Source organism: Aureobasidium pullulans, assembly GCF_000721785.1.
Source record: "Aureobasidium pullulans EXF-150 unplaced genomic scaffold scaffold_4, whole genome shotgun sequence".
Lineage (NCBI taxonomy): Eukaryota > Fungi > Ascomycota > Dothideomycetes > Dothideales > Saccotheciaceae > Aureobasidium > Aureobasidium pullulans.
This window is the reverse complement of record NW_021941024.1, coordinates 231801-256408: the sequence shown is the minus strand read 5'-3', so window position 1 is coordinate 256408 and position 24608 is coordinate 231801. Positions and strand designations below refer to the sequence as shown.

General features: G+C 51.2%; 10 protein-coding genes across 10 annotated transcripts; 5 read left to right on the top strand and 5 right to left on the bottom strand.

The window, feature by feature from the left end:
* Nucleotides 1–308: 308 nt before the first annotated feature.
* M438DRAFT_372491 (uncharacterized protein) lies at nucleotides 309–3578 on the bottom strand (the record flags this gene model as incomplete). Its single annotated transcript, XM_029908347.1, has 9 exons — nucleotides 309–1856; nucleotides 1893–2068; nucleotides 2108–2142; nucleotides 2173–2350; nucleotides 2384–2416; nucleotides 2447–2606; nucleotides 2649–2853; nucleotides 2887–3256; nucleotides 3296–3578. 9 exons carry the CDS (start codon nucleotides 3576–3578, stop codon nucleotides 309–311), a joined length of 2988 nt encoding a protein of 995 aa, XP_029763052.1.
* Nucleotides 3579–4922: 1344 nt separating this feature from the next.
* Nucleotides 4923–6748, top strand: M438DRAFT_363027 (GPI-anchored wall transfer protein 1). The gene is made up of 2 exons (XM_029907622.1): nucleotides 4923–5095; nucleotides 5172–6748. Exons 1-2 carry the CDS (start codon nucleotides 4997–4999, stop codon nucleotides 6615–6617), a joined length of 1545 nt encoding a protein of 514 aa, XP_029763051.1. The 5' UTR covers nucleotides 4923–4996; the 3' UTR covers nucleotides 6618–6748.
* A 613-nt stretch (nucleotides 6749–7361) lies between these two features.
* On the top strand, nucleotides 7362–8323 carry M438DRAFT_343296 (uncharacterized protein). The gene has a single exon (XM_029904949.1). It carries the CDS (start codon nucleotides 7374–7376, stop codon nucleotides 8061–8063), a length of 690 nt encoding a protein of 229 aa, XP_029763050.1. The 5' UTR covers nucleotides 7362–7373; the 3' UTR covers nucleotides 8064–8323.
* Nucleotides 8324–8711: 388 nt separating this feature from the next.
* Nucleotides 8712–10463, bottom strand: M438DRAFT_352950 (MFS general substrate transporter; the record flags this gene model as incomplete). Its single annotated transcript, XM_029906829.1, has 4 exons — nucleotides 8712–9746; nucleotides 9798–9946; nucleotides 9996–10191; nucleotides 10239–10463. 4 exons carry the CDS (start codon nucleotides 10461–10463, stop codon nucleotides 8712–8714), a joined length of 1605 nt encoding a protein of 534 aa, XP_029763049.1.
* Nucleotides 10464–10872: 409 nt separating this feature from the next.
* Nucleotides 10873–11790, top strand: M438DRAFT_268748 (quinone oxidoreductase; the record flags this gene model as incomplete). Its single annotated transcript, XM_029900281.1, has 1 exon — nucleotides 10873–11790. One exon carries the CDS (start codon nucleotides 10873–10875, stop codon nucleotides 11788–11790), a length of 918 nt encoding a protein of 305 aa, XP_029763048.1.
* A 31-nt stretch (nucleotides 11791–11821) lies between these two features.
* Nucleotides 11822–14409, bottom strand: M438DRAFT_332692 (uncharacterized protein; the record flags this gene model as incomplete). The annotated part of the gene is made up of 4 exons (XM_029903536.1): nucleotides 11822–12688; nucleotides 12739–13281; nucleotides 13339–13812; nucleotides 13864–14409. 4 exons carry the CDS (start codon nucleotides 14407–14409, stop codon nucleotides 11822–11824), a joined length of 2430 nt encoding a protein of 809 aa, XP_029763047.1.
* Nucleotides 14410–15141: 732 nt separating this feature from the next.
* M438DRAFT_372486 (uncharacterized protein) lies at nucleotides 15142–16350 on the bottom strand (the record flags this gene model as incomplete). The annotated part of the gene is made up of 1 exon (XM_029908346.1): nucleotides 15142–16350. The coding sequence occupies one exon, from the start codon at nucleotides 16348–16350 to the stop codon at nucleotides 15142–15144; it is 1209 nt and encodes a 402-aa protein (XP_029763046.1).
* An 826-nt stretch (nucleotides 16351–17176) lies between these two features.
* On the top strand, nucleotides 17177–19096 carry M438DRAFT_343293 (DUF1716-domain-containing protein). The gene has a single exon (XM_029904948.1). It carries the CDS (start codon nucleotides 17226–17228, stop codon nucleotides 18876–18878), a length of 1653 nt encoding a protein of 550 aa, XP_029763045.1. The 5' UTR covers nucleotides 17177–17225; the 3' UTR covers nucleotides 18879–19096.
* A 288-nt stretch (nucleotides 19097–19384) lies between these two features.
* M438DRAFT_352945 (uncharacterized protein) lies at nucleotides 19385–21054 on the bottom strand (the record flags this gene model as incomplete). Its single annotated transcript, XM_029906828.1, has 3 exons — nucleotides 19385–20780; nucleotides 20833–20898; nucleotides 21005–21054. The coding sequence occupies 3 exons, from the start codon at nucleotides 21052–21054 to the stop codon at nucleotides 19385–19387; spliced, it is 1512 nt and encodes a 503-aa protein (XP_029763044.1).
* A 2051-nt stretch (nucleotides 21055–23105) lies between these two features.
* Nucleotides 23106–24575, top strand: M438DRAFT_268458 (cyclophilin-like protein; the record flags this gene model as incomplete). Its single annotated transcript, XM_029900256.1, has 2 exons — nucleotides 23106–23185; nucleotides 23252–24575. The coding sequence occupies 2 exons, from the start codon at nucleotides 23106–23108 to the stop codon at nucleotides 24573–24575; spliced, it is 1404 nt and encodes a 467-aa protein (XP_029763043.1).
* Between the last annotated feature and the right edge of the window lie 33 nt (nucleotides 24576–24608).

Genomic DNA, 24608 nt, shown 5'->3' with positions numbered 1-24608 from the left:
AAGTCAAACAGCATCGTGGAGTTACTGGGGCGACATCTGGATTGAAGATGAAGTAGAATCTGCTGGTCGATAATGCTACGTGACTAATCAGACAGACATAACAAGCAGTGTGGTATCTCATAAACACATAACAAAACAGCAGGGTCTTTCCGTAGACTTTTGACTTCCCCGAGTCTTGCCGGTCAAACGCCGAATGGAAACAGAATCTTCGGACTGCGAACAAATATTGTCATATAGACATGATGAGATAGGTGGAAACCAGGTCTTCCAGTGTTTGTAAGCAGAGCGGCATATAATCTGCCAACTGATCAAGCATCATTGGTTGGTCGCTTCTTCTTTTTAAACAGAGGCAGCCGACGGGAGGTCGAGACGAGTTTGTTCATCTCCTGAACACTTTGCTGGGTCATCATGTACGACATCTTCGCTTGTTCGGCAGCTTGCATAGCAGCGTACATGTTCCTCTCGGCTTCCACAGCACTGGTGACAGTGTCAAGCATGACTTGAGCAAAAGATGTCATGCGCTCCTTTCGAACAAGATCGTCTTCCTTAAATGCCTCTTGACGAAGAGTGAGTCCCATTTCCATGAGTGCTACAGTGTCACGTTTCTCCTTCTCGGCGTCGGCTTCTTGACGAGCGTCCGTAGCGGAGACCTTACCCCTAGAGGCCTTGCGGCGGAGCGACGGCTTCTCTTCTTCAGAAGTGACAGAATCCTTCTTCGGAGCAGCATCTTTGACCGTCGATTTTCTTCTAGGTCTCGGCAGGATAGAGTGCTCCTTTGATGTCTCACCGTTCGAAGAATGGACTTCTTCAGTCGCAGTCTTCTTAACCAAAATGCTTTTTGTTGTGGACTTTCTCCTGGATTCTGGAAGAGAAGGGACAGAAGGGACAACAGGCACAACAGGCACAGCAGGCACGGCAGGCACATCAGGGATGTCCTCAGGCTCCATCGACACTGACTTTCGGCTTCCGATAGAGAACCTCCTGCCATTGGATCCCGGGGTCGGAGGTACATCGCGCTTTCCAGAGAACAATCCTTTGAGGTTGTTCAGCACTGATTTGCCCTTGGACTCACTTCTTGGACGAGTCAATGGTGTAGAAGAACCATCGCGAGCTGCTTTAGTGGGCTGAAAAGTCTGCCGAGCGGCCTTGATGTTTCCTATCGACGTTCTCTTGTTTGCACTGGCGGTTGTGCTGTCATGGTCCTTCAAACTGGGTGTAGCCTGACGTGGGGGCTGGCCACTCAAGCCAGGGCGGGCCGTAGGTGTCACACTGCGTGTGTTCGATGAAGCTCCTGTGCCGGGCTGTGATGAACGCGGGATACCTGATGTGGGCGTTGATCGACCACTCTGAGAGGCTCCACGAGATGCAGACACTGGAGTCTGTCGGCCAGAGGGAGAAATACGACCTTTGTCAGAGCTTGGAGTCGGGGTCAACCTTGCAGATTGGGAGGCACGACGAGTGCTCGCATTTGGGACCAATTCAGTCGCGTTATTGCGGCGAGCCTCGGACGGTGTGGCAGCAGAGTTTTTGCGTGCCTCTGTGGGAAGCATGTATGACGGCAGACGTTCATCCTGTGGACGTACATTGCCTTGGTCGTTAGCTTTGAGAGTATCTTTGGGAACCTCCTTGGGCAGTTTGGCCATACTAAGGCGTGTCTTGATTGACTTTGGAGGAGCATTCGAGAATTGGTGTTGCTTGGCAGGAGTTCCTTCAAGAATGGATAGTGTCGTGTTGATGTCCTTCTCTCTATTTTCAAGCACTCTTGCGCTGTCGATAGTAGTATGCACAGGCTCAGCCTGTCTTTTGCCACCTTCGTTTTGGAGATCTGTGGTAGTCTCGGTGGTCGACTCCTCGCTCTCTTCTGAGATCCTCGAGAATGCTTGAGGTCGTACGGAAGGCGAGCTCTGCACCGTTGGCGAATCCTGTCCTGAATCGACAAGATTGAAACCAAAATCTGCAGGCCAAGAAACATGGAAACCATGTTCACTCGGGGAGGGCAAATCGAACTCGGCATCCACTGGAGTTGTGAGGTTTGCCTGAGAGACGAAAGCAGGAGCGCGTGCTCCATCTGTCCCGAGGAGTAGGTGATCGGCATCCTCAGAAATACTCAGAGTCGAACCAACAAAAGAGCTGGACAGTAGGCTACCAGAGATCTTCTTCACTCTCGAGTACTCGAACACATCATCAGCAGAAGCTTTCTCGCCAAAGACCAATTTGATTGGGCTTAGCTTGATCTGCTCCGTGGGCGATGAAACACTTGGTGGTAGATCGCGTAAAGCCAGATGTTGTTTGATTGGCGAAGAGTGCTTGATAGTGTTGGCTCTGGGTCTGGATGAGCGAGCACCTTGATCTAGCGCAGCAAAGTCTGTCGAGTTGCCCAAACGTCTGCCTGCAAACGTCAACATGTCGTTGGTGACTGGAGACTTTGTAGCTGAAACGAGCGGACTGCGTGTTGTGGCAGGTGTCCGCGTGGGTGACTTAGATGCAGAGTAGGTGGGAGACTGTGGAACAGGCGTGCAGGTGATGCTTGCTGGCGATCTCTCTGCTTGTTGCGCTCTAGGCCGAGAGAAACTGTGAGCAGCAGGGAGATATTTGTGTTCCTGACTCTCATCGGAAGAGGAGTCCGCCGCAGATATACCTAGACCCACGTCGCCAAGCTTAGGCTCGGGCGTACGCAGAGATGAAGATCTCGGTGGACGGCACTCAATCGAATCTGCGTCAGTTACCGATAGAACAGGCCGTTCGCTCTTTGTTGTAAACGAAAGCGTGGGCGGGGAAACGGCTGGGGCAACGTGCGATGAGTTGAGATTAGTGGACAGCTGGCCGAGGATCGGCGACACAATGGCAGGGCTGCTATGTACGGATGAGCGTGGAAGCTTGCTGGACAATGTGAGCCTTGTGTTGGGCGTCCTGCTAAGTGCTGCGCTTCCACGACGCGGCATGGGACGTTCTGGGGAAGAAGCAGGCCATTCTTCTTCCTGTGGTGTTCCAGGGGCCTTGATCAGGGGCCGTTCAGCCGCGTCGATGATACCGCGCGAATGTCTTGTGGGGCTCATCGAGTTGGCGAAGGTAGCAACTGGACGAGACGGCAGTGGTTTCTCAATAGACAGAGGCTTAGTGCGTTGAGCGGCTCTGAGCTCAGCGTATCCGCCCTGCGTTTCCACATTCTCCTGGATTGGCGAGCTTGGTCTGCTTTGACGAAACGATCTCCGCGTATTCATAGTGGGCGATTTGGGCTGTCGAGAACTCAAAGCGTCTAGCACAGGCGTTGGTGATGGTCGACGCAGAGACTGACGGCGCGAGAAGGATGAGTTCAGGCTGTCGTTTGATGTGAAGGTATTGAGGCGTCCACGACCGGGCGTTGTTGAACCCGTCCGTGGATTGACTGGCAGTGGGATTGGGGAAGGTGATGGTGACCTTGACCGAGCGACTGATGATTTGGTGGGTGCTAGCAGACGAGAAAGATTTGATGCGGGCGGTACGTTCTCGGCGTTGTTGCTGCTGCAATTTCTGGCTTCAGAGCCGACTACTGGGATGCGGCTCTGTCTGTTGGCACTGCGCTCGGCGAGAGGTGCCATGCTGGAGGTCGACCAAGTACTGTCTCGTTGAGGGCCCGGCTTCGTTTCGATTGTCTTCCAAGAAGAGGGTCTTTTCGCTTTTGCATATCCGATCCAGCAGAACACAGATTGGTATTTACAAAATTAGTTATTAGTAGTCGTGGTCGGTCGTGTATCAAAGTCCGGATATTAAAAGAGTGACATGGAGTTTGTTAGACCACAAGGGACAGGGTCGGTGACAAGGAGAGACTTGAGAAGGGAAATGCGAAGCCTGCAGGAGGTAAGTCGTTCTTTCTAGCTGTATATTATCCCTGTGCTACCGACAAGAGGCAGCCACGGTGACCAGCTCAACGTCGAACGCCGTCGTTCCTTCCGTGTCGTTGCTGTGTTTGTATCGAAACAGGAAGACTGGAGATTGGCTCGAAAGATGACCGTTGATAGGCTGCAACGTTCGCTTGCTCTTGTGCACCCAAGAGACTACATCTCAAACGGTCTGTGAGTACATGAGAGTACAAGATAACTCACAAGGTTTGAATATCTTTATATAGTCGTCGAGAAAGGCTTTGCCGAAAGTCAAACGTCGCTCACTGCCGTACAACGATGAGAAGCAGATAGCATTTATTGTCGACTTCTCCGCCTTGAGTGCTTATACATGGGTCTTTGCACATGGCCCGCTTATCACAAGTGCTTTCCGAAGTCAGCTCTACGAGCCCGTAAGAGAATAACTCGAGAAGCTCGCACTAGTTTTGCAATAGGAATTGTGATTCGGTGAGCTCTGATGGGGTTCGCGCTCATGCATCTGTTTTGTGTCGTTCTGCGATCATCTATGACAATTTCGAGTATTGCCCTTCGAGACCCGAGTTGAAAACGCCCTCATAGAACCGATGTCACCGATGATTCTCTGCAGAACTAGATTGCGCCTCTCACGCATACGAAAGGCAGCCATGAGTCGTGGTTTGGCCCTTGTAGAGAACGACGGAGAAGGGAAATGAGTAGCGGAGGTGTCCAACCGGTGCTGCTCTCAGGAGAAGGAAGGAACGGCATCGGCACAAGGACGCGCCGACCGGAAGACGGAAACGGTAGGGAGACCCACAGAATGTGCAATGCCTCAGGTTGGAATTTGCAAGACGAAGTGAGTATCACCTAAACTATAGACAGTATCTTCGCACAAGTAGAACACGCACGCCTGGCTTCTCAACAAGCGCAACACTTTGGTGCACTTCAGTGATATTCGTGAATTGGTCAGCAAGAGCGAAGGTTGGAGAAGTACGGGGGTAGTTTGGTACCGGCCCGGAGCTATGACCAAGCTTCATTTTCACAATGTTTTGTTTGACAGCTTCGAGAAGGCTCGGACGCTGGCGGCCCCTTGAGAACACTGTGTTGTCCTCATTTCCAGAAAAAAAGATCACCCTTCTTCTTTTCTCACAAACACCGGCATCATGGAGGGAGATAGCTATATCGAACGCAAGATTGACTTCGTTACGGGTCATACTGGAAGTAACGTATGGGATATCACTCAGGTGACAATGGTGGCTCCGGTAAGTTGCAATCCTTCATCTTCAGCCGCATGTAATAGGCAAAACGTTGATGGTGATATCTAACTGGTGATAACAGGCTGCGGCGTTGCTCTGGGCTGTTCTCCAAACTCGCCAGAGATTTTTCGACCCCTACACGCCAGCATCATACCTGACTGATTTCTTGCTTCAAGTCGGAGCAATTCTATTCGCCGTCACGGCGTATGCTGATAACCCTACTGTCTTGATCGGACTTCTCCTAGTTCCTGCAATCGGTACTGTGGTCAATGGCGACAACATCGACCACAGGTTTACCAAGCCTGCAAAGCCTCCGGTCAAGGAGGAAGCCACTGGACCTGTTGAGCCTGTCGATTTGGTTCCCATCAAGCCTTTCATCACCACCTACAGGGGTGCTATGATGATCATCACCTGTATTTCCATTTTGGCTGTTGACTTCCCCGTCTTCCCTCGCAGATTCGCCAAGGTTGAGAACTGGGGTGTTTCTTTGATGGATCTTGGTGTCGGTTCTTTCGTTTTTGGTGCCGGCATGGTCTACGCGCGTCAGGCGCTCAAGGAAGAAGACGAAGATGCACCCAAGGTCAGCTTCGCGAACCGCATGAACTCTGCAGTCATGCACTCTCTGCCTATGCTTGCTCTTGGATTCCTTCGCCTCTGGACTGTCAAGGGACTTGAGTATCAAGAGCACGTCACCGAGTACGGCGTTCACTGGAACTTCTTCTTCACTCTCGGACTTTTGCCTCTCTTTGTCACTATCCTCCAGCCTCTCATCAAGTACATTCCCTCTTACAGCGCTCTGGGCTTTGCGCTCCTCATTCCTTATGAGATGTTGTTCACATACTCGGATATTGGATTCTACATGTTCATGGCTCCCAGAGACGACTTCATCTCCGCAAACAGAGAGGGTATTTTCTCATTCCTCGGCTACTTGGCTATCTTTATTGTCGGACAGGGCATTGGTATGGAGGCACTTCGCCGTGATGTCAACGCTGTTTCACCCATGACACACAACGACGAGTGGGTTGCTGAGATGCTCGGTGGAGAAGACAGCTTGAAGGAGATCCGCAAGACGCGTGAGCATAACTCGATGTTCAAGCTCGCCAAATGGACTGGCCTCTGGATTGTCATATACGTCTTCCTGACTTGGCACTACGGACCTCGCTTGACCGTTTCTCGTCGTCTTGCGAACATGCCCTACCTCGCTTGGGTCGCAGCTTTCAACTGTGGTCAGCTTCTGCTCTTCCGCGTCATCGAGGGCATTCTCTTCCCTTTCCTATACACTTCTCGTGACAGGAAGGTCGAGAAGGAGCGTGTCTCGAAGGCTACCAGCAAGGTTCTCAACGCCTTCAACCGCAATGGACTAGCTATCTTTTGCCTTGCCAACGTTCTAACTGGTCTTGTCAACATGACTCTGCCTACTCTGGATATGAACGATTACCAGGCCATGGCAGTTTTGATCAGCTACATGTCCATCTTGACCGGTGTCGGTCTCTTTTTGGACCAGCGCAACATTACCATCAAGCTGTAAATGAGGCGGAATGATTTGTCGAGTAGATGAAAAAGAAAGATATGTACATTTTAATCAATACTTAGGTGTCCTTCACACAATCAAATTCCTCTTGTCGTGCAGTATAACACGAGAGGTGTATTCCTTCCTTGAGTCATATGGCCGCTTCTCAAGCACGAAGCTCGCTACCGCGTAAACTCCCTCAATCTTGCGTCCATCACCGTCACGCGTCTTCACTAGTCCAGCAGGCCTTTATATTCTAGATAAATCAGGTCCCTTACAAGTCTTCAGCCGTGGTGGTGTAGTGGTTTAACACACCCGTGGTCTTAACACGTGCGCAGTCATTCGTTGTTACTCAACGCCGTGTCAGTCTAGATCCGAGGAGGTCGCGGGTTCGATTCCTGCCCATGGTGCTTATTCTTTTTGCCCATCTTTAGTTCTCGAGAAATACAGACGTTGGTGTTCGGCTTCCATGTCTCTTCCTTTTGTGATTTGCAACACTGACCGATCTTATAATCTCAAGAAATTTCTGCTCTAACTCGATACCACGTATTCGGGCCAGCCAGCACTTGTCGCACAGCGTCATCTCCTGCCTCGAGCATGGCTACTTTATGCCTGCAAAAACCATAAGAATAGCGTACAGGGGAGAGGAAGGAACACATGACAGGGTGACAAGCTCATCAACTACGTCACTTTACCCCGCCAAAACTTTTCCATCCCACTTCCTCCGACCAAGGCAGACACAACACAACCTTGATGCAAAGACACAAAGCAACCATGTCGTCGCCCCCTCAGCCAAAGAGACGTCGCATAGGCATACACAAACCCTTCATATCACCCTTGAAGCGCGCAGACAGCAGCATCGCAACGGCAGAAAACACACCCACTCGCATCAGCACCAGCAACCTGCGCAACGAAACCACATCAGAATCTCTGGCGATCCGTCATCTCGAATCACGTATCCGTGAGCTGCGCGCCCAAAATGCAATTCTCCAACAAGCGGTTGCTACAAGCACAAGCACAAGCACGACCTCTGCCACACGCACCACACAACAACCAAGCAGATTAGAAACAAAATGGCGCAAAGCCAGCCAAGCAGCCGCCGACACCGTCTTCCACGACTTCAGCACCCGCATCCGCGACAACGGCGGCTACGCAGCCTTCCTCCGCCAACAAAGCACATACCAACCCTTCTACTCCGATCAATCCAACGACACCAACAACAACAACGAAAACAACAAAACCACACAAGGCGATGAAGAAGATTGGAGAGATGAAATGGGCGATGTGTTGACCGCCAGAGGCAAAAAACAGAGGAGAAGGGAGAATGAAGATAAAGTGAAGAAGCAAGAGGAAGATGAGGAGGAGCAGGAGGAGCAGGAGTTGGGGATGGGGAGTATGTTGCAGGTGTTGAATATTCCGTTTGAAGTTATTGGGTGGGATGAAAAGGAACAGGCTTGGAAGTGAAATTGGGGGATTCGCTTTTTGCTCTGTCTCTCAATTGGAGGTATGGAGGTTTTTACGACGATTGTTTCCTGCATTGCGAAAGGAGTTTTAAGGGGGACATGATTACATGATGGAGAGAATGAGCTATGATTATACGATGGAGCTTTGGAGACGACGGAGACGATGGAGACGATGGACACGACAGACTTTACATGGCTTTGCATGGGCCCTTTTGCAATTTCGTTACGCATGATACCCAAATCACAGCTTTGCTTTTCGACGAAATATCTTATCCCATCTTGAATCTGTTGACTCAGTATTCTGGAATCTATTGACTCAGTATTCTTCCAACTTGAATCTGCTGAGTATCCTGCACTTGCATATAACAACTCCGTGTCCTTCCATCTTCAATCTGTCAACTTAGTATCCCTCCAGCGCTGTGTGACATGTGTCAAACAACCAGTCACCTGTCGAAAGGCAACCTGTTTTTATGGTGTGACACTCATTGCTCCGGGAGTCTTGTAGGCGAGGACTTGGATGAGGATTTCGACGGCGATTGCGAAGGCGCTCTTGGATTGAGAGCTGACACACCCTCACATGGAGTATGAACAGGACAAGCCGCTTGTTTTTATGAATCCTAACTACAGCGCGATGAACCTGCGCTGCCAACTAGATATTATGCCTCGCGTAGTTACTTGACATGCGAATCTTCTTTCCATACCTGTACAGCAGATATGGGATCGGAACGAAGGCGATGGCCAGAAAGCCCAAGAGGGAGCTGGCCCAGTCAACACCCAATTGGTGGAACATGTGAGGCGCAAAAAGCGGAAAGACCGATCCAACGCTGCAGCGTATCAGGTCGTTTCCAGCCAGAACGGAACCGACATACTCGGGATAGGCATCTGCCTGGTAGTTGAGGATGGCGTTGAAGAGCAGAACCGCACCCATGGGGAAGAAGGAAGCCCCAATCATTGGAACGATCCAGTGGACGGATTCCCTGCTTGACCAGCCAAACACAAACATGCAGATGGGGATGAAGAATGAGCCGACTATAGCGGGTGGGAGACGATCTTCCGGAGCGATGTTTCCTTGTTCGTCAAACTGCTTTTCTTGGACCATGTACAGCCATACGCAGTATGGTATCATGATGATGATGGCGCCCACCATGATGCACAAGAATGCGAGTCCATTTTCTCCAAGATTGAAGTGGTAAATCTCGGTGAACACGATCGTGAATGCTTCAAACCATGTAAAGAGCAGGGCGTAGACAAGAGCCAGGTAGGCGTTCGTGACAAGAAGAATAGGCTGGCTGAAACAGAGCTGGAAAGGTCTGTAAAAACTGGCAGACACCACGTCTTTGAATCGCATATTCTCAGTTGCCAGATCAGCCTGGCTCTTGAGGTTGGGGTTGCCCGTCAACTTTCGGAGTCGCTTTGCTCGCTTGTAGAGGATGGTGTTGGCACTGGTCTCTGGGAGCGTGAAGATGAGCAAGATCAGGCAGAACCCGGAAAGCCAGACGAGCTCCCAGATTGTCCATCTCCAGGTCTCATGTTGTGCTGCAAAGCCTCCTACCAGAGGTCCCAGGACGGGTCCACAGACGGCGGCGACGCCCCAGATACCGATTGCGTATGCGACCTTCTTTCTGGACCAGAGGTCTGCCAATGAGGCGCCACCCGTGGCGAGTACAGGAGATCCGATGAAGCCCTATCAAGTTATTAGTCAATAGTGCGTTGCACTCTGGGAATGTACACATACCGTCAAGAAGCGAAACACCAGAAGGGTCGCGATATTCGGAGCGTAGATGACCGGGAAATTCAGGACGACGAAGATGAACAATGTCACAAGATAGACCGGCTTACGGCCTATGGGAGGGGCTTCGGCCAAAGGTGCGAGAAACATGGGTCCTACTTTCCTTAGTTGACAGCGCATGGGACGAAGAAAAGCTTGCCTTACCAATTGCATAACCGAGCACAAACAGTGTGAGGCCGAGAGTGGCTACCGTCTGACTGACATGGAACTTTTCCATGACGCCTTGTTCGCCACCGGTATAGATAGCGGAACCGATGTATATGCTGACTGTCAAGAAACATATCAAGAATGTGACAAAGACCTTTTTCGCCGTTGACCAATTTTGGGGATTCTGGGAGATCTGGTCAGCAAAATATAACCAGCAGAACAAGAAATTGTGTCACCTACTGCCGGGTCATCGTCTCCATACCACGATATCAATTCAAAGTCGGTCCCCCTTTCTTTTTCGGATATTGTGCTGACTGTTTGGCCGTCGAAAGATGCAAGCGAGTCATCATTGGGGTTGTGTGTTGGTCTATGATTCGCCGTGGGATCTTGCAATGAGCACAGACGACCGCCTGAGACGGCGCGAATAACCTGACCAGCTAATGTGTCGAGGAAAAGGTCCGTCATAGTCGAGTTGGTCGAAGAGCGGTAGAAGTTCTGGAAGGTTGGCACGGTGTGAATCTTTCAAAATCAATGTCACAGTCAAGGAGACATGATTTGCTTTGATTATATACGTGCTCTGTTTCTGCTCGTAGTATCATCAGTGATCGGTAATTGAATGTAGGCTACTGACAAACTGTTCTGCTGTCGGAGACAATTGCATGAGATTTCGGACCCGAAATTTCGCGCCCGAAACTTCGACGCCGAAAGTGGACTGCCCATTGAGGCAGATGTTGTAAACACCCGCTCACTACCCGCACCAACAACACAAAAAGGCCGTCGCGGGCTCTCCAAATCGACAATGCGTCCATTACTCTCTTCGTTCACCAAACTCATCCGCACACACCATAGGCAAATCGCCTGTACAAAACATCATATGCATACTGCACAAGTTTCAGAATGGGGCCAGCCGCCCAAGTATGTCAATGTGCCTGATCTCGAACCACTGCCCGCAGGATCTGGTCTGGTCAGAATCAAGGTCCAAGCCGCGGGATTGCATTCTGTCGTGCGTGCGCGTGCGGCAGGCACACATTTTTCCAGCAAATCACTCCCACATGTTCCCGGCACAGACGGCGTCGGCATCACCGTAGATGGTCGATCAGTCTATTTTACAACTTTTGCGACCGGTGGATCGGTCAGTGAAGTTGTGGACGTGCCCGAAGCGGCAGTCACATTGCTTCCAAGCGGCGTTGATCCTCAGCAAGCGGCTGCTTTGGTGAATCCTGGTCTTTCCTCGTGGATGGCAATGAAGGCGCGAACACAGAACCTACCCGACAACTTCTCTGTACTCATCATGGGCGCCACTTCGGCTTCTGGTGCCATCGCCATTTCTCTTGCCCGCTCTTTGGGTGCGGCCAAGGTGATTGGATGCGCCCGTAACGTCGAAGCTATGTCGACCCTGGGTCTCGACGAAACAATCCAGCTCCAGAGCACAGTCTCGGAGACTGACTTTTCGAAGGCAGCAGACGTGGATCTTATCCTTGACTACCTCTACGGTCCTCCCACAGAACACCTTTTCAAGTCCCTCAAGGTGTCCAAGCCTCTACAGTACGTCCACATCGGATCACTGGCTGGACCTGAGATCAGCTTACCCGGATCCATCTTGAGATCGACCGACCTGACCATCAGGGGATCTGGACCAGGAGCATTTTCTTATGAAAGACTGAATGCTGAAGTGCCGCGTCTGTTGGAGGCTTTCAAGGGGATCAAATCCTCTGCTCTGAAGATTGTCCCTTTGAGTGAGGTTGAGAAGACGTGGTCAGAGAAAGGAGATCGCACGATCTTTGTGCCTTAGAACTTGGCCCTAGCATTATTCAAATCAATATTCAAAACTCCATATCCCAACTCCTAGCGAGGTCCATCCAATTCTCCGAACTCAACTGCTCTAACAAGTCAAGCTCAGGTTGTTGATTGTCACTCATCAGGTCTTGAAAAGTCGACGGCGAGAAATCGTTCAACACCCCGGTGAAATCGACATTGGCTAGGTTAGAATTCGAGCCGTCAAACATCACAGGAGCTGTTGATGATCCGAATGGATAATTAGCCGCGTACGACTTGTTGGGGGCCTGTTCGGGAAGGAAAGCCAGGGCCTTGTTGGAGTCAGATGCTTGTACAAAGTCCATGAATGAGTTGGATCCATCATTGACAGTGTCTCGGGACGCCATCGACGGGGTCAATGAAGATGTTTGTGGTTCACTGACGCCGACCTCCGCGATGTCACCAAAGTTCGCCTCGGCAAAACCAACATTGGTCAGATCGCTTCGAGTCTCACCTCCACACGCATCAAACATTGTTGCTGACGATGGATCCGTGCGGGACTTGAGATCCGCAATCCGCACTTCCCTTGCTCGCTGTATCAGCCAGCGCATGGGTTTCCACAAGGCGCTCTTGTCGCTTCCTTTACTTGTCGCGTGCTTGTTCTCGAGGACTTCGTCCAGCACTTTCCATGCACGGTCTACCTCGGACGTGCCTGTACGATGGCCGAGTTCAGCCGCGACATAGGCCAGTGCGTGCCATTGGACGAAACCCCGAAAGAACCAGGCCCATTTCTCAATCCGAGGCTCGAACTTGAGCGCGTGAGAATACTGTACCGTGTCAATAGAAGCCGAGAAGAGCTGGTCTTTGACTTCCGGCGTCAAAGGACGCGTTGCTGCACCGTTGAGCGGATGAAATATCAAGAGGGTGCATTTCGTCTACAGATATCAGTCCACAAGATCGGTCTTCGACAAGATGAATGACTTACCAGCATCAATCGAGTAAAGGTGGTTATCATCCAATCGAAAGGCCCTGAAGGATTGGCATACTGGAGATAGTCGGACTGAAGCCGAGATTGACACTCTCCTACCATCCTCATCTTCCGCGCAATTGCTTGATTCATCCGAGCATCAGCGCCGTCGGCATCAAAGTCGAACGAGTCGGGGATGTTGATTGTGCTCACCAGACGCGTGATCTCGTAGCCTGCCAAGGGAAGGGTCATGTCAGTAATGCCTGTTCGAGGCACTGGTGCCTCGATTGCCTCTGGATAGAGATCAAGGTCATTCACGTTCAGCGGCAGCGTATCCCTAGATCTTGTCTCCAAGAGCGATGGCTGTAAGCCGTATGCTTCGGCGGTACGTAAATCCAGCCTGCATATGGTCCACCAGAGTCTCCTACGCATCTGCACTTCGAAGGGGGACAGTTTGAGACGAGGGGAATCGTTGCTCAGATCCATGAGTTGTGCCATACGTACCGCTGTTCCAGTCAGAGTCCACAGCACATCCTCATCGTCTTGATGTCGAAGCAACAGCTACGGGTGACGACTGTTAGTGCATTCTTGTGGACAGACGATGAAGGAGTGACGTACCAGATATATGACCAGCCCTTGGAGTGTTTGAATGTCCCTGGAGGCCATGAAATTGACGTCCACCATGGCCTTTCGAATCGCATACTTGGATTTCTTCAACAGATTTTCCTTGCTTTCATAGAATTGGAGCTGGACATCCTCGGGTGAGATACAGGTGACCGCCGCAAAGCAGATGCTGAACATCAACAGTTCCATGCCGCCTGTGACATGGTCCAGGTCTGAAATGGCAGCCAAAAGCCGTCTTTCGAAAGAGGGAGGATGCAACAGGCGAATCATCGGTTCGACCTTCAAGGTGTAAATGCGCCAACATTCCAGAATGTCGGTGACGGAAGGATGCAGACTGCGCAGATCAGAGACTGGAGAGGCCGATGCAGTACCTGAGCTTGGGCCAGAGGTCACTTGTTCAGGTGTTGCAACATTGGAGTTGTGCAAAGCCGACGATGATTCATCAACTGCCTGTGTTACTTGAACAAACTGGTCAAAGGATCAGCCGAATCATGTTGGAATGTAAGAGTAACGACTCACGTCTTTGGAGAAAGGGGTCCAGAACCTATTGCTTAAAGGCGTGTCTTTTCCACTCGGATTACAGCCAAGCGATGATTGCAGGAATTGTGGAAGAGCCAAGTCACCATCAATGCTGCTCGAGACAATCGACGACACACCTTGTCTCGAGGACGTGCTGGAGCTGACAGCCGGGAGAGTAGAAGCGTATACCCCTTCACTGCTAGACTCCTCCGATGGCGGGGTGAAGTCGTGGTTGACACTGCTATCTCGGCGAGGAAGGATGCGATTCTCCAACTCGGCATATTTGGAGGCCATGTCCCTGACTGTATGTTCGAGTTGTCTCTCACGCTGGGACTTGTTCTTTTGGTACGGCCCGCGTTTCCGCTTCACCTGCTCCGGCGAGGAAGAAGGATAGATGCAAGGGATCTGGCCCTTTGCACAGTTTGCGCATCCATCAAGTTTCTTGTCGCATTTGAGCTTCCGACGACGGCAAGAATTGCAAGCTCCAGCAGGGGGTTTGGTTTGGCCATCAAGGAAGGCGGAGGATAGATCTGCTTCGGCAGACATTTAGGCTTGAAGGTCGCCAAGCTGGTCGGACTCCTGGAAGTGTCAGTTGTCCTGACGGGATGGAGAGCTCGACTTTTTCAAGAGTAGATGTGCATCTACACCAAGACACAGAATGGAGCCAACATTCCTGAGCGTACGGAGTACTGGTCATAAGAAAACAATCATCCATTAGCTGTTGGCGCCCAACGGATCCTTCAGTCGCTTAGCGATCTCTCGCTTGCGCAACGTGGTCTTGGTCAGGATTGCCTTTTGCTGTCGCTCCGCATGACGACAAGATCCGTATTGCTCATGTAATTTGATAGCAATCCTACATGACTACATGCAATCCTTTCGACTTTGCATGTTGGTGCCGGCTCCTTCTTCCACGTCCGTGTCGAGATGCGGCAGCATCCGCCAAGTGTCAGACCAGTCTCGAAGGGGCTAGGGTCAGTCCTAGAAGAGTTAGACTGCGGGATCTTTACCGTAGGAGGCTAAACCAAACGTCTGCACGAACATGCCTTCTCACGGCTAAAGTGCAGTGCAGTTGGTGAGGATGAGAATACAATCTGACCCTGATTTCACAGCTCCCGGATAATGCTGATTAGACTACTGCTTATTGACAACATTCTTGTACATGAATAAACAACCTTACTCTCTCTCCATCTTCGCCCATGCTTCGACTGATGCAAAGAATAAGGAAAACAAAACATGACGTGCTTGCAACAGCGACTGATCTCTCCACCTCGATCGAACTCAAGCCAGATACTTCTTCTCAATCTTGATTTTGGCCAAGGCTTCCAACTCCTCAGGAGTAGGTCGTACTCCAGGTCCGGAGCTTCTAATGGGCGTCTGTCCGGGCAGTCGGACGAGATGGAAGAGATGGACCTGCTTGGCCACATTCTTGATTTCGTAACCAACGACCTCGTAAACACCATCGTACCGCAAGCCCTCCGCAGGTCTGAAGTCGTTGGATCCCTCGGTTGTCATCTTTGAAGCGCGAAGCAGACGTACAGGTTCGTGAGAGCGGGAGCTGTTAATCATGTACTGAGTTGAATCGGTGGGACGAGTGGAATCTTCAGATTCGGTGCCATAGTACCAGACTTCCTCACCCCTGTCGATGTTGGGGTAGCTGCCGCCAGACATGACGCAAGAAAATGCGCCAATGGAGTCGCCGCATATGCCTGCCACAGTTGCATTATGAGCGCCATCTCTCATCGCACAAAGCTGCGAGGGCCACCACTGGCCATTTCGGAGGGGACCATTGCCGTGGAAATCGCCGTGTCTTCTGCCAGTGTAATTTGGGAGAAACTTATCAACGGTAGCTTCTCTGCCTAGCCTAACGTTTTTTGGGCGACCCAGCCTAATACCACGAAACAAGCCTGGATCGGTGTCTCTGGACCACCACTTGATGTAAAGCTCAGCGGCGTCTTCCTTCAAGTACCAAGGATACTCGACACCATCAGACAGAGTCGAGCAGAATACTCTTGGAAGTCCAGTGTCGTTGTGCAACAGACGTCTCTTGCGAATTGTCGTGGCGGTAAGGTCCAGAAAGAAGGCACGGTGGATGCCGTCATTGATCTTCTCAAAGTCGGCCGGACTCGGGGCGGTCTTTCTTCCTACGGCATTGATGCAGTTTTTGATACCAGAAATGATCTTGTTGAGATGCTCGTCAACCTCAGGGAGGGGACGAGGAGATTTCTGGAGGGTACCATGAGGAATGTCGTTGTACCATTTTGGAGGTTCGGGTTGCTCGACGTTAGGATAGTCAGCACCTTTTACAGTATCTTCGGGCGCCAAGGTAGTTCTGGGTCCCGGGATGTATGACAGATCAGCCACAGGCGGAGCCGAGGGAGGAGAGGCGGATGCAGTGTGCGCTGCTGCTGGTACGGGGGCCGGCGGAGGCGTGGTTGGTCTGGACGCATTGACTTGGGAGCGCGACCTGGCATCCTCAATGACTGCCATATTCACATTTCGCCACCAGGGAGTACCATTGATGAGGAGTTCATCGGCCATTGCTTTGTGATGTATGGTTGTCTCTGTCGGGATACAAGATGACGAGTGAAAAAAGCGAGAGCAGAGAGGAAAGCAAGTGAAGCAGTATTTGAAGGAAAGAGCGATGATGGATTGAACAGGCGCCGGAACAAGATGATCAGCCTACGAAACTTGGCATGTTCGAATCATCGACGACGCGCGCTCGTGTGATGGCACAGAATCCAGGCAGGTCACACAGAGAGTGTTTGCGATTATTGGAAGTCGCGACAGAGAGCAAGGTGGATTAGCACGGATTTTCTGTGCAGAGGTTGGTCGAGGGCGCTTGTTACAACAGTCTTATAATCCAGTCAGATGCATTTGATGTGTTTGCCCGGTAGAAAAGCAGCTCCGTATTCCGTTGCTTGATTGATGGGTCCGGGCAGTGTCGCGGATCGAATGGAAGCTCCAAGGAAGTGGTGGTGGTGAGAGGGAGAGTTGGTATCAAGCGCACAGAGTATGCTTAGACAGCAATGCTCGGACCATCATTGCTGACATGTTCCTACAGTAGCTATCACATCACACGAACTTGACAAGATGCCAATATGGTCAAGTGAGAGAATCAAAAGAATCGAGCTCTCAATGGAGCTTCTCTGGATGCCCGATGACATTTCGAGGTCTACGGAGGCAGGAGGTTGGTTTACGATGGATAAGAGAATGCCGTGCGCTCTGAAGCAAGTTCCCCGAAGCAAGCGGCCTCGGCCATGTTGAGATGCAAACAATTCAAACTTGTCAAGCTCTCTTGTCGCAACACGGATGCGATCAACAAATGCGACCTAGTTATTTCAGCTTATTACACGACGCACACCATGACGAGCATCGACGACCTGTTCAAGAAGCCATTTCTGCCGTCGACCAATGGCAGCACCAAGCGCAAATTCGAGGACCAAGATGCAGAAGCCGCATACAAATCCGCAAAGCTAGACCCGAGTGTCGACGATGCGCCGGAAGATGAAGATGAGGATATGGAAGCCGGCCCGGAACTACCGCCAGAAGCGGATGAAGATGAGGAGGGCCGCTTCTTTGGCAGTGGTACAAATCAGCACACCAACGCCGCACTGGACTTTGTCGACCGAGCAGATGACGGCGCAGATGTCAAAGTTGAGAAGATTGATGCTGCATGGGTCCGTCGTTTGGGACTGAGCTTCGAACGCAAGATCAACAAGAACAGCGAACTACGCGCAAAATACGAGACGGATCCTTCGAAATTCGTTGCCAGCGAGGCCGACCTGGACGCCGAGATCAAGAGCTTGAGCATTCTATCAGAACACCCAGAACTATACAAGGAGTTTGCAAAGATTGGTTGTTCAGCAAGTCTGGTCTCTTTGTTGTCGCATGAGAATACAGACATCGCCATTGACGCCATTGAAATCATCTCCGAACTACTGGACGACGATGTTGAAGCAGAACAAGACCAATGGGATGCCCTGGTCGAAGCCATGCTGGAAGCCGACCTCATCGATCTCCTCCTCGCCAACCTCGACCGTCTCGATGAGTCTGTCGAAGCCGATCGCAGTGGTGTCTACCACTCCCTGTCAGTCCTTGAAGCTTTATCCTCCAATCCTACCACCGCCGCGACCATCGCTCAAGACCCCATCCTCAAATACCTCCTCAACCGCATCTCCGCCACCGAAAAGTCCGTATCACAAAACAAACAATACGCCGCCGAAGTCCTACAAGTACTATCACAAGCCTCCCCAGCCGTACGCGATCGCTTGATACCCCTCGACGCCGTCGACAAGATCCTACAACTACTAGCCGCCTACCGCAAACGCGACCCCGAACGCGACTCGACAGAAGAAGAATACGCAGAAGACCTCTTTGATACCCTCACCTGCCTCTCACAACCATCTGCCGGCAAGTCCGCCTTCTTACTCGCAGAAGGTGTGGAGCTCATGCTACTCATGCTCAAAGAAGCAAAATTCTCAAAAACTCGCGCTCTCAAAGTGCTAGATCATGCTCTATCTGGGCCATCAGGCCAACCGGTCGCTGAAAAGTTTGTGGATGCCGCTGGCTTGAAACCGTTATTCTCGACATTCACGAAGAAAAACCTGGAAGCCGCAACGATTGAACACATACTCGGTATATTCTCCGCCCTACTACGACTACTTCCCGGCGAATCAGCACACCGCATACGCCTACTAGCAAAGTTTGTCGAAAAAGAGTACGAAAAGCTGGACAAACTGGTCAAATTACGCCACGAATACGCAACAAAAGCACGAAACACAGAAGACATCGACGCCGGAGCTGCAACATATTGCTTGAATACTCTCGACGTTATCCTCAGTTGGCTAATAGCCGAAGACGCAGGCGCGAGAGCCAAAATCATCAAAGGACTAGCCGACAGAGATGAAGGAGTGGATACGTTGAAGAAAAGCTTACAAGAGCAAATGACTGGCATTGATGCCGAAGAGGAGGGTAATGTTGGCGAAATGCTGACTGCACTTATTGAGTGCTTGTGAAAATGCTGATAATCGAATTCCACAATGAATAATCACGAGTTCTTAAAAGTCATGGACTCTGGACATTCTTTTTTGCAATTATGACTTTCATCTTCTTGTCTGCTGCTGTACAGGTCTCGTGCGGGAGCTGAAGAGAAACATCAAAGCAAAACGTCATTGCTGATTTTTGACTATCTAAATTACTTTTCTGAATTGTTAATTACCTATTGCTAAATTCTTTGCTCACTTTTGGTATCCATCGTAAATCTGGCGGTTTAGTCGTTCTCATGTCATGTTATCGTTCTGACCAACCGTGAACACCCCTTCCAATGCCGACATAAAGGCAAAACGACTTTTCGAAAATCGATGATAGGTAAACAGAAATGAGCATGAGTAAGGAAAAATTGTGTCAAAAGAATCACAGCAGATTACGCCTCGCTTTGTGGAACGCCGATGACCCAGAGAAAGGAAAAAGTGGACAGAAGGAGATACGTGGGATATGAGATTGCGACCCAATTGATCAGGCATCACAGACTGCCTTTGCTAGGCTTGTGCCCTGACTTCTTGCCGTGTGTCGAGCTTGAGGATCCCGAGGAGGGCTTGTGCTGACTCGATCCGGAGGAAGGTCTCTGATGCTTCTCATCCTTCTGTTGCACGCGGTCGTGTTTCTCGAGTGTAGTAGCGTGGGGAGTAGAGGGCACAACCTTCGGTCTCGGATGGTGAAGGGGTGGGTATCTTGCAGAAAGCTGTGTAGGTGTGTATTTTCTGTCGACGCCGGCGGTAGACTGAGCAGTAGCCTCGACATTGTTGATGGTAGGCAAGGCTTCTGTGCTGTTTGCGTTTGTCGGAGTCCAACCGTAATAGGAAGTGGCATCTGTGCGATCGTTTGTGTTGATGACTGGCAAGGACGAGTTGCTGTTGTTGATGGCCGTATAGCGTGTATAGCTTGAAGGTGGAAGCATACCAGTGGTCAACGAGGGGAGCGCGGATGTACCGGCACTGTAGTAGTTGGGTTGTGAGGCACCTGTCGAGGCTTGAAGGGAAGCCATGTTATCACTTCCATGGGAAGACACGAACATTGCAGTAGACATAGGAGTGGCGTCTTGTCCAAGAGCAGGCAGTGTAGCAGTGGAACCAGTCAGCCCGCGTGTGACGGGGGGCAGCATCATACTGGCCTCAGCAAGATCATGGATGGAAGGCTGGCGGCGTTCGACGCCATCCACAGCCCAAGATGCACTGTTACTTCTACCGTAAGGACCACTGATGCTTAGGCTCGAGAGTCGTGCGCTGATAGGACTGCGGATGTCGTTGTCAGGAGTGATTGGAGTGCCAACAAAGTTGGGAGCTGGTAAACGGCGCTCAAGCGGAAGGGGTAGCGAAGATTGAAGGGTGCTCATGTTGAGGGGAGAAAGAGGTTCATTGGAGTCACTCGAGATTCTGGACACAGGAGTTGGGTAGTCGTAAGCTGCCGGGCTTTCTTGCTGGTAATAGCCCATTGCAGGACTGGGGCGATGTCCGGTTGTCCACGCTCGAGAGTCGTCGCTGATTGCGTATGTAGGTGTGTCAACATCATAGCTATAAGCCGGAAGGGAGGTCTGTGGATAGCCAGTTCTGCCGTATGCTGGTACTGAAGACGACCTGTCATCTGTAGGATACGCAGGGTAACCAGTCCCAGTGGGTGAAACGGGGCTGTATGGAGAGATGGGAGCCATGGGCGAAGGTCCGCCAACAGAGGTGTCGAGATCGAAAGTTTGACTTGTGCCTACCTGCGAAGGGATGATCAACAAGGTATTTTGTGGAAGAGCGATGAAGCAAGCGTACTCTATGATACAAACATGCACTGGCATCAACTCCAGCACTTCGACAGGCTTGGCAAGGATATCCGCCACTGCACTTGATCTTGCGTCGTCTGCAGCGGGAACACTTGGAACATATCAGCTATTGTTGCTGGTCATGGACTGCATATCAAACTTACAGCCATCGATGTTCGTTTCCTGGCAGAGCCTTGATCACTGTCCTCACCAATGTCATGTATGGGAGTCTGGAGAACATAGGTTCTTGCTTCGTGACGAGGGTCCGGTCTGGTCGAATAAGCAACGTATCGGTCTACGGTGTGTAAAGGTCCACGTGAAGGTCGCCGCTCTGACCGTTGAATGCCGTCATAGTCGTAATGACTTTTCTGATAAGTTTGAGCCATGATCGTGTGCTCCGTTGTGAGAAGGTAAAATGGCGATTGATGGTCAAAGATTTGTCAGATACAAACAGTTGTAAGGGAACACAGCAAAACCAGAAAATGGAGCACCAGGACCGGAATACTCTTTGACAGCAAGGCAACAATCTTTTATGAAGCAACTCAGAATTGCGATCTTAGGGCTCCATACGGAGAAAAGTGATCACTCATAAATCTAGCCCAATTACTCGCAGGTGAGGGGAGCGTGACCCTTGGTAATGAAGTCCGTCTTGGACCAGGAATCTGGGTGTCCAACGACAGCTCCATCAAAGCTTTGGATGTCGTTGAATCTGGTATCGCATGAATACATCTCGTCTTCGAAGGTGGCACCTGCTTGGCTGCAGCGAAACGCGATTACCCGTAAATGACTGGAGAAAAGGCATAAGGAAGCGCGTCCCCGGCTTCTCACACTCTCCACACGCGGGGAATCGGATAGGAGTTGGCAGAACGTGCGCTGTGTTCGTTTGAGTTGATCAAACGAAAGCAAAGTAAGACCTGTTGAGTTGCCACTCCTGCAAGGTCAAGCGGGGTGACAAGACAAGATGCTGCAAAGTGAGCAACGACAAGACGTAGTGGTGAGACGTAAACAAGTCCAGATTACTTATGATGCAGCAGTCAGACACAAGAGCGAGAGTCGGATGCGCAGAGTATGTGGTCCAGTATTGCCTCGTAAAAAAGTGCATGCATGTGCAGAATGACACGTCCTCAGCCTTGAGATGGTCGTAAACAGGCCATGCGCTGATGGAATGGCTCCAACGGAAGACTGTCGGATGTCAAGCAGCGAAAAATGCCAACGATGTCAGTTTGACGGTGAGGCAAAGGACATGCGGGTAGAAGCATGACTCTAGAGGCATGAAGAAGAGTGGTTGCAGAGGGGATGGTACAAAGCACTCAGTCGATGGCTTCGGCGGGAGGTTATGTGTTGTACTGTTTCTGAAACAGGGGATAAATGGGTGATAGGCTGATGATGGAGGGACGACAAGTCGCGCAGCAGCAAGACGCCGATTGGCAGCACCAATCAAGACGCATGAGCGGACCGAATATTGGCTACGCAGGTTGACAAGCGATACACGAACGGGTGATTGCAGATTGAGGCTCATGTGGCGAAGGCAAGGATCGACCTGAGTAACGGCATTGCTTGAGTTCTGCTGAGGCTGCGCAAGATAGGCGTCCAGATGTCTGTTCTGGAGACTGGAGTGTGGGACGACCAAATCTTCAAAAGATCCGGGAAATGGGTACTATAGGCAAGGGTCGGTGTGGATCTGAATCTGCTTGATAGGTATAAAGTCATGGATCCATGGAGGCGGTACGTGTTAGTGGCATCGAATCAGGCGTGGAGCAGGTGAACTGAAGCGCCAGGTTGTTGAACGGGCTCAAGCGCTCGTGCAGTCAACGAACATGTTAATCAGCAGTGAGGCAGGTGATGCGAAGCAAGAAAAACGATTGGTAGAAGAGAAGCATGTTTTGATGTCAAAGGAATTTCAACAGAGCTGCACTGCAGTAGCACAGGAACGACATTGCAGGCACGTCCAGCCGTCTGTCAAAGGTACGGGCCGTCTTCGTATCTGGATGAGACGGAGGCGCTTGTGCAGGTCCAAGCATGCAGTGATGAGCATGAGAGCACCGAGAAGGGTGCAGATGCAATTCGGCAGGTAAAGATCATGTAGTGCAACCGGAGTTGGGTACTTCCTTTCCGACCGACACTGAGCGGATAGAGAGCAGTTGTAGTGAAGGCTGCTCTCCTGCACCTGTCAAGGAGGAATAGCTAGTTGTAGCAGAGGCCATTTACTGAGAGGTCAGTGGAGGTCGACTCTGATCAGGCCTGAGGCTGGAATTGAATTGTGCATTCATACAAGCTCTTCTGGTTGAACATGTGCTGATCAGAAAGCCTGTGTTCTGTAAATATCGAAGACTGCTCGATAGGCAAGCAACATCCGGGCCGACGAATTCGCTGCGTCACTCGGACCCTCGAAGAGCTTCGTCTCAACTTTCGCGCTTTCAATCACCAAAACACAACCATGTCGGTCTTGCTAGAAACGTCTGCTGGCGACATAACCATCGACCTCTATGTCGACGAAGCTCCAAAGGCATGTGAAAAGTAAGTCTCGCCGAACACGTCACCGCATTACCCCCAAGCTGATCAATTTGCTAAGTCGCGTCGCAGCTTCCTGAAACTATGCAAAATCAAGTACTACAACTACTCGCCTATATACAACGTCCAACCCAACTTCTCGTTCCAAACCGGTGATCCCATTGGTCCCGATGCCGCCGAAAGCGATGGAGGCTCGTCCATTTGGGGTCTCCCTGACGGTGTCACCAAGAAGCCCGCAAAGCCGGAATCCATGACTTTCAAGCCCGAATTTGTTCGCAAGAGGAAGCATACAGAGAGAGGCACTGTCAGCATGGCAACAACACCTTCACCCATCAACCCGGACGATCGCTTCGCCGCCAGTCAGTTTATCATCACTCTCGGCGAAAACCTGGACTTGCTGGATGGTAAAGCTGCCATCTTCGGCGAGGTCGTAGAAGGCTTTGACGCGCTTGAGAAGATCAATACCGCTTTCGTCGACGACAAGGGCCGTCCACTCAAGGATATCCGCATCCTACACACCGCCGTTCTAGACGACCCGTACGATGACCCAGAAGGCCTGATCGAGCCGCCGAAAAGCCCTGTGCCCACCGCAGGCCAACTCGCTACCGTGCGCATCGCACACGACGAGGAAATCGCCGAGAACACAGACCCCGAACAACTCGAAAAGCTGCGTCGCGAGCGTGAAGCACGCGCCCAAGCCTTGACCCTCGAGTTGATAGGTGACCTTCCATTCGCCGACGTCACACCGCCCGAGCAAGTGCTATTCGTCTGCAAATTGAACCCCGTCACTCGCGACGAAGACCTCGAGCTCATCTTCAGTCGCTTCGGCAAGATCCTGTCCTGCGAAGTCATTCGCGATAAGAAGACTGGAGACAGTTTACAATACGCCTTCATCGAATTCGCTAGTAAAGAAGATTGCGAGCGCGCCTACTTCAAGATGCAGGGTGTATTGATCGACGACCACCGTATCCATGTCGACTTCTCCCAGAGTGTCAGCAGGCTGGCTGACGCATGGCGCGATACGACAAATCCCAAGACTGCCAGGAAGAAGGGCGGATTCGGTGGTATTGCTGGATTAGAAGCAAAGAGACACTATAGGGAAGGCGAGAGATATGGTGGTCGTAACAGCCGTGGTGAGCGCTACGACTATGTCTTCGACAAAGACGGCAAGCGTAGAGAGGGCGGCAGGGACGACCGAGAAAGGAGTCCTGTACGAAGTCCACCTCGCCGTGACAGAAGTCCACCTCGCCGCGACAGGAGTCCGCCACGCCGTGAGCGAGAGAGGAGCCCCAGGCGGGATAGCAGGCGAGATGACCGCCGCGATCGTGATCGTGACGACAGACGGCGCGGTGGAGACAGGTACCATGATGACAGCTACCGTAGATCAAGACACTGAGCATAGATAGGCACAAAATCACTTGAATCACGA

Bases quoted from the DNA above. Each gene is read 5' to 3' on its own strand.
- M438DRAFT_363027 (XM_029907622.1), top strand. From the start codon at position 4,997: ATGGAGGGAGATAGCTATATCGAACGCAAGATTGACTTCGTTACGGGT. The intron at 5,096-5,171 runs GTAAGTTGCAAT...TGGTGATAACAG, and splicing joins AGGTGACAATGGTGGCTCCG to GCTGCGGCGTTGCTCTGGGC.
- M438DRAFT_343293 (XM_029904948.1), top strand. From the start codon at position 17,226: ATGACGAGCATCGACGACCTGTTCAAGAAGCCATTTCTGCCGTCGACC.
- M438DRAFT_343296 (XM_029904949.1), top strand. From the start codon at position 7,374: ATGTCGTCGCCCCCTCAGCCAAAGAGACGTCGCATAGGCATACACAAA.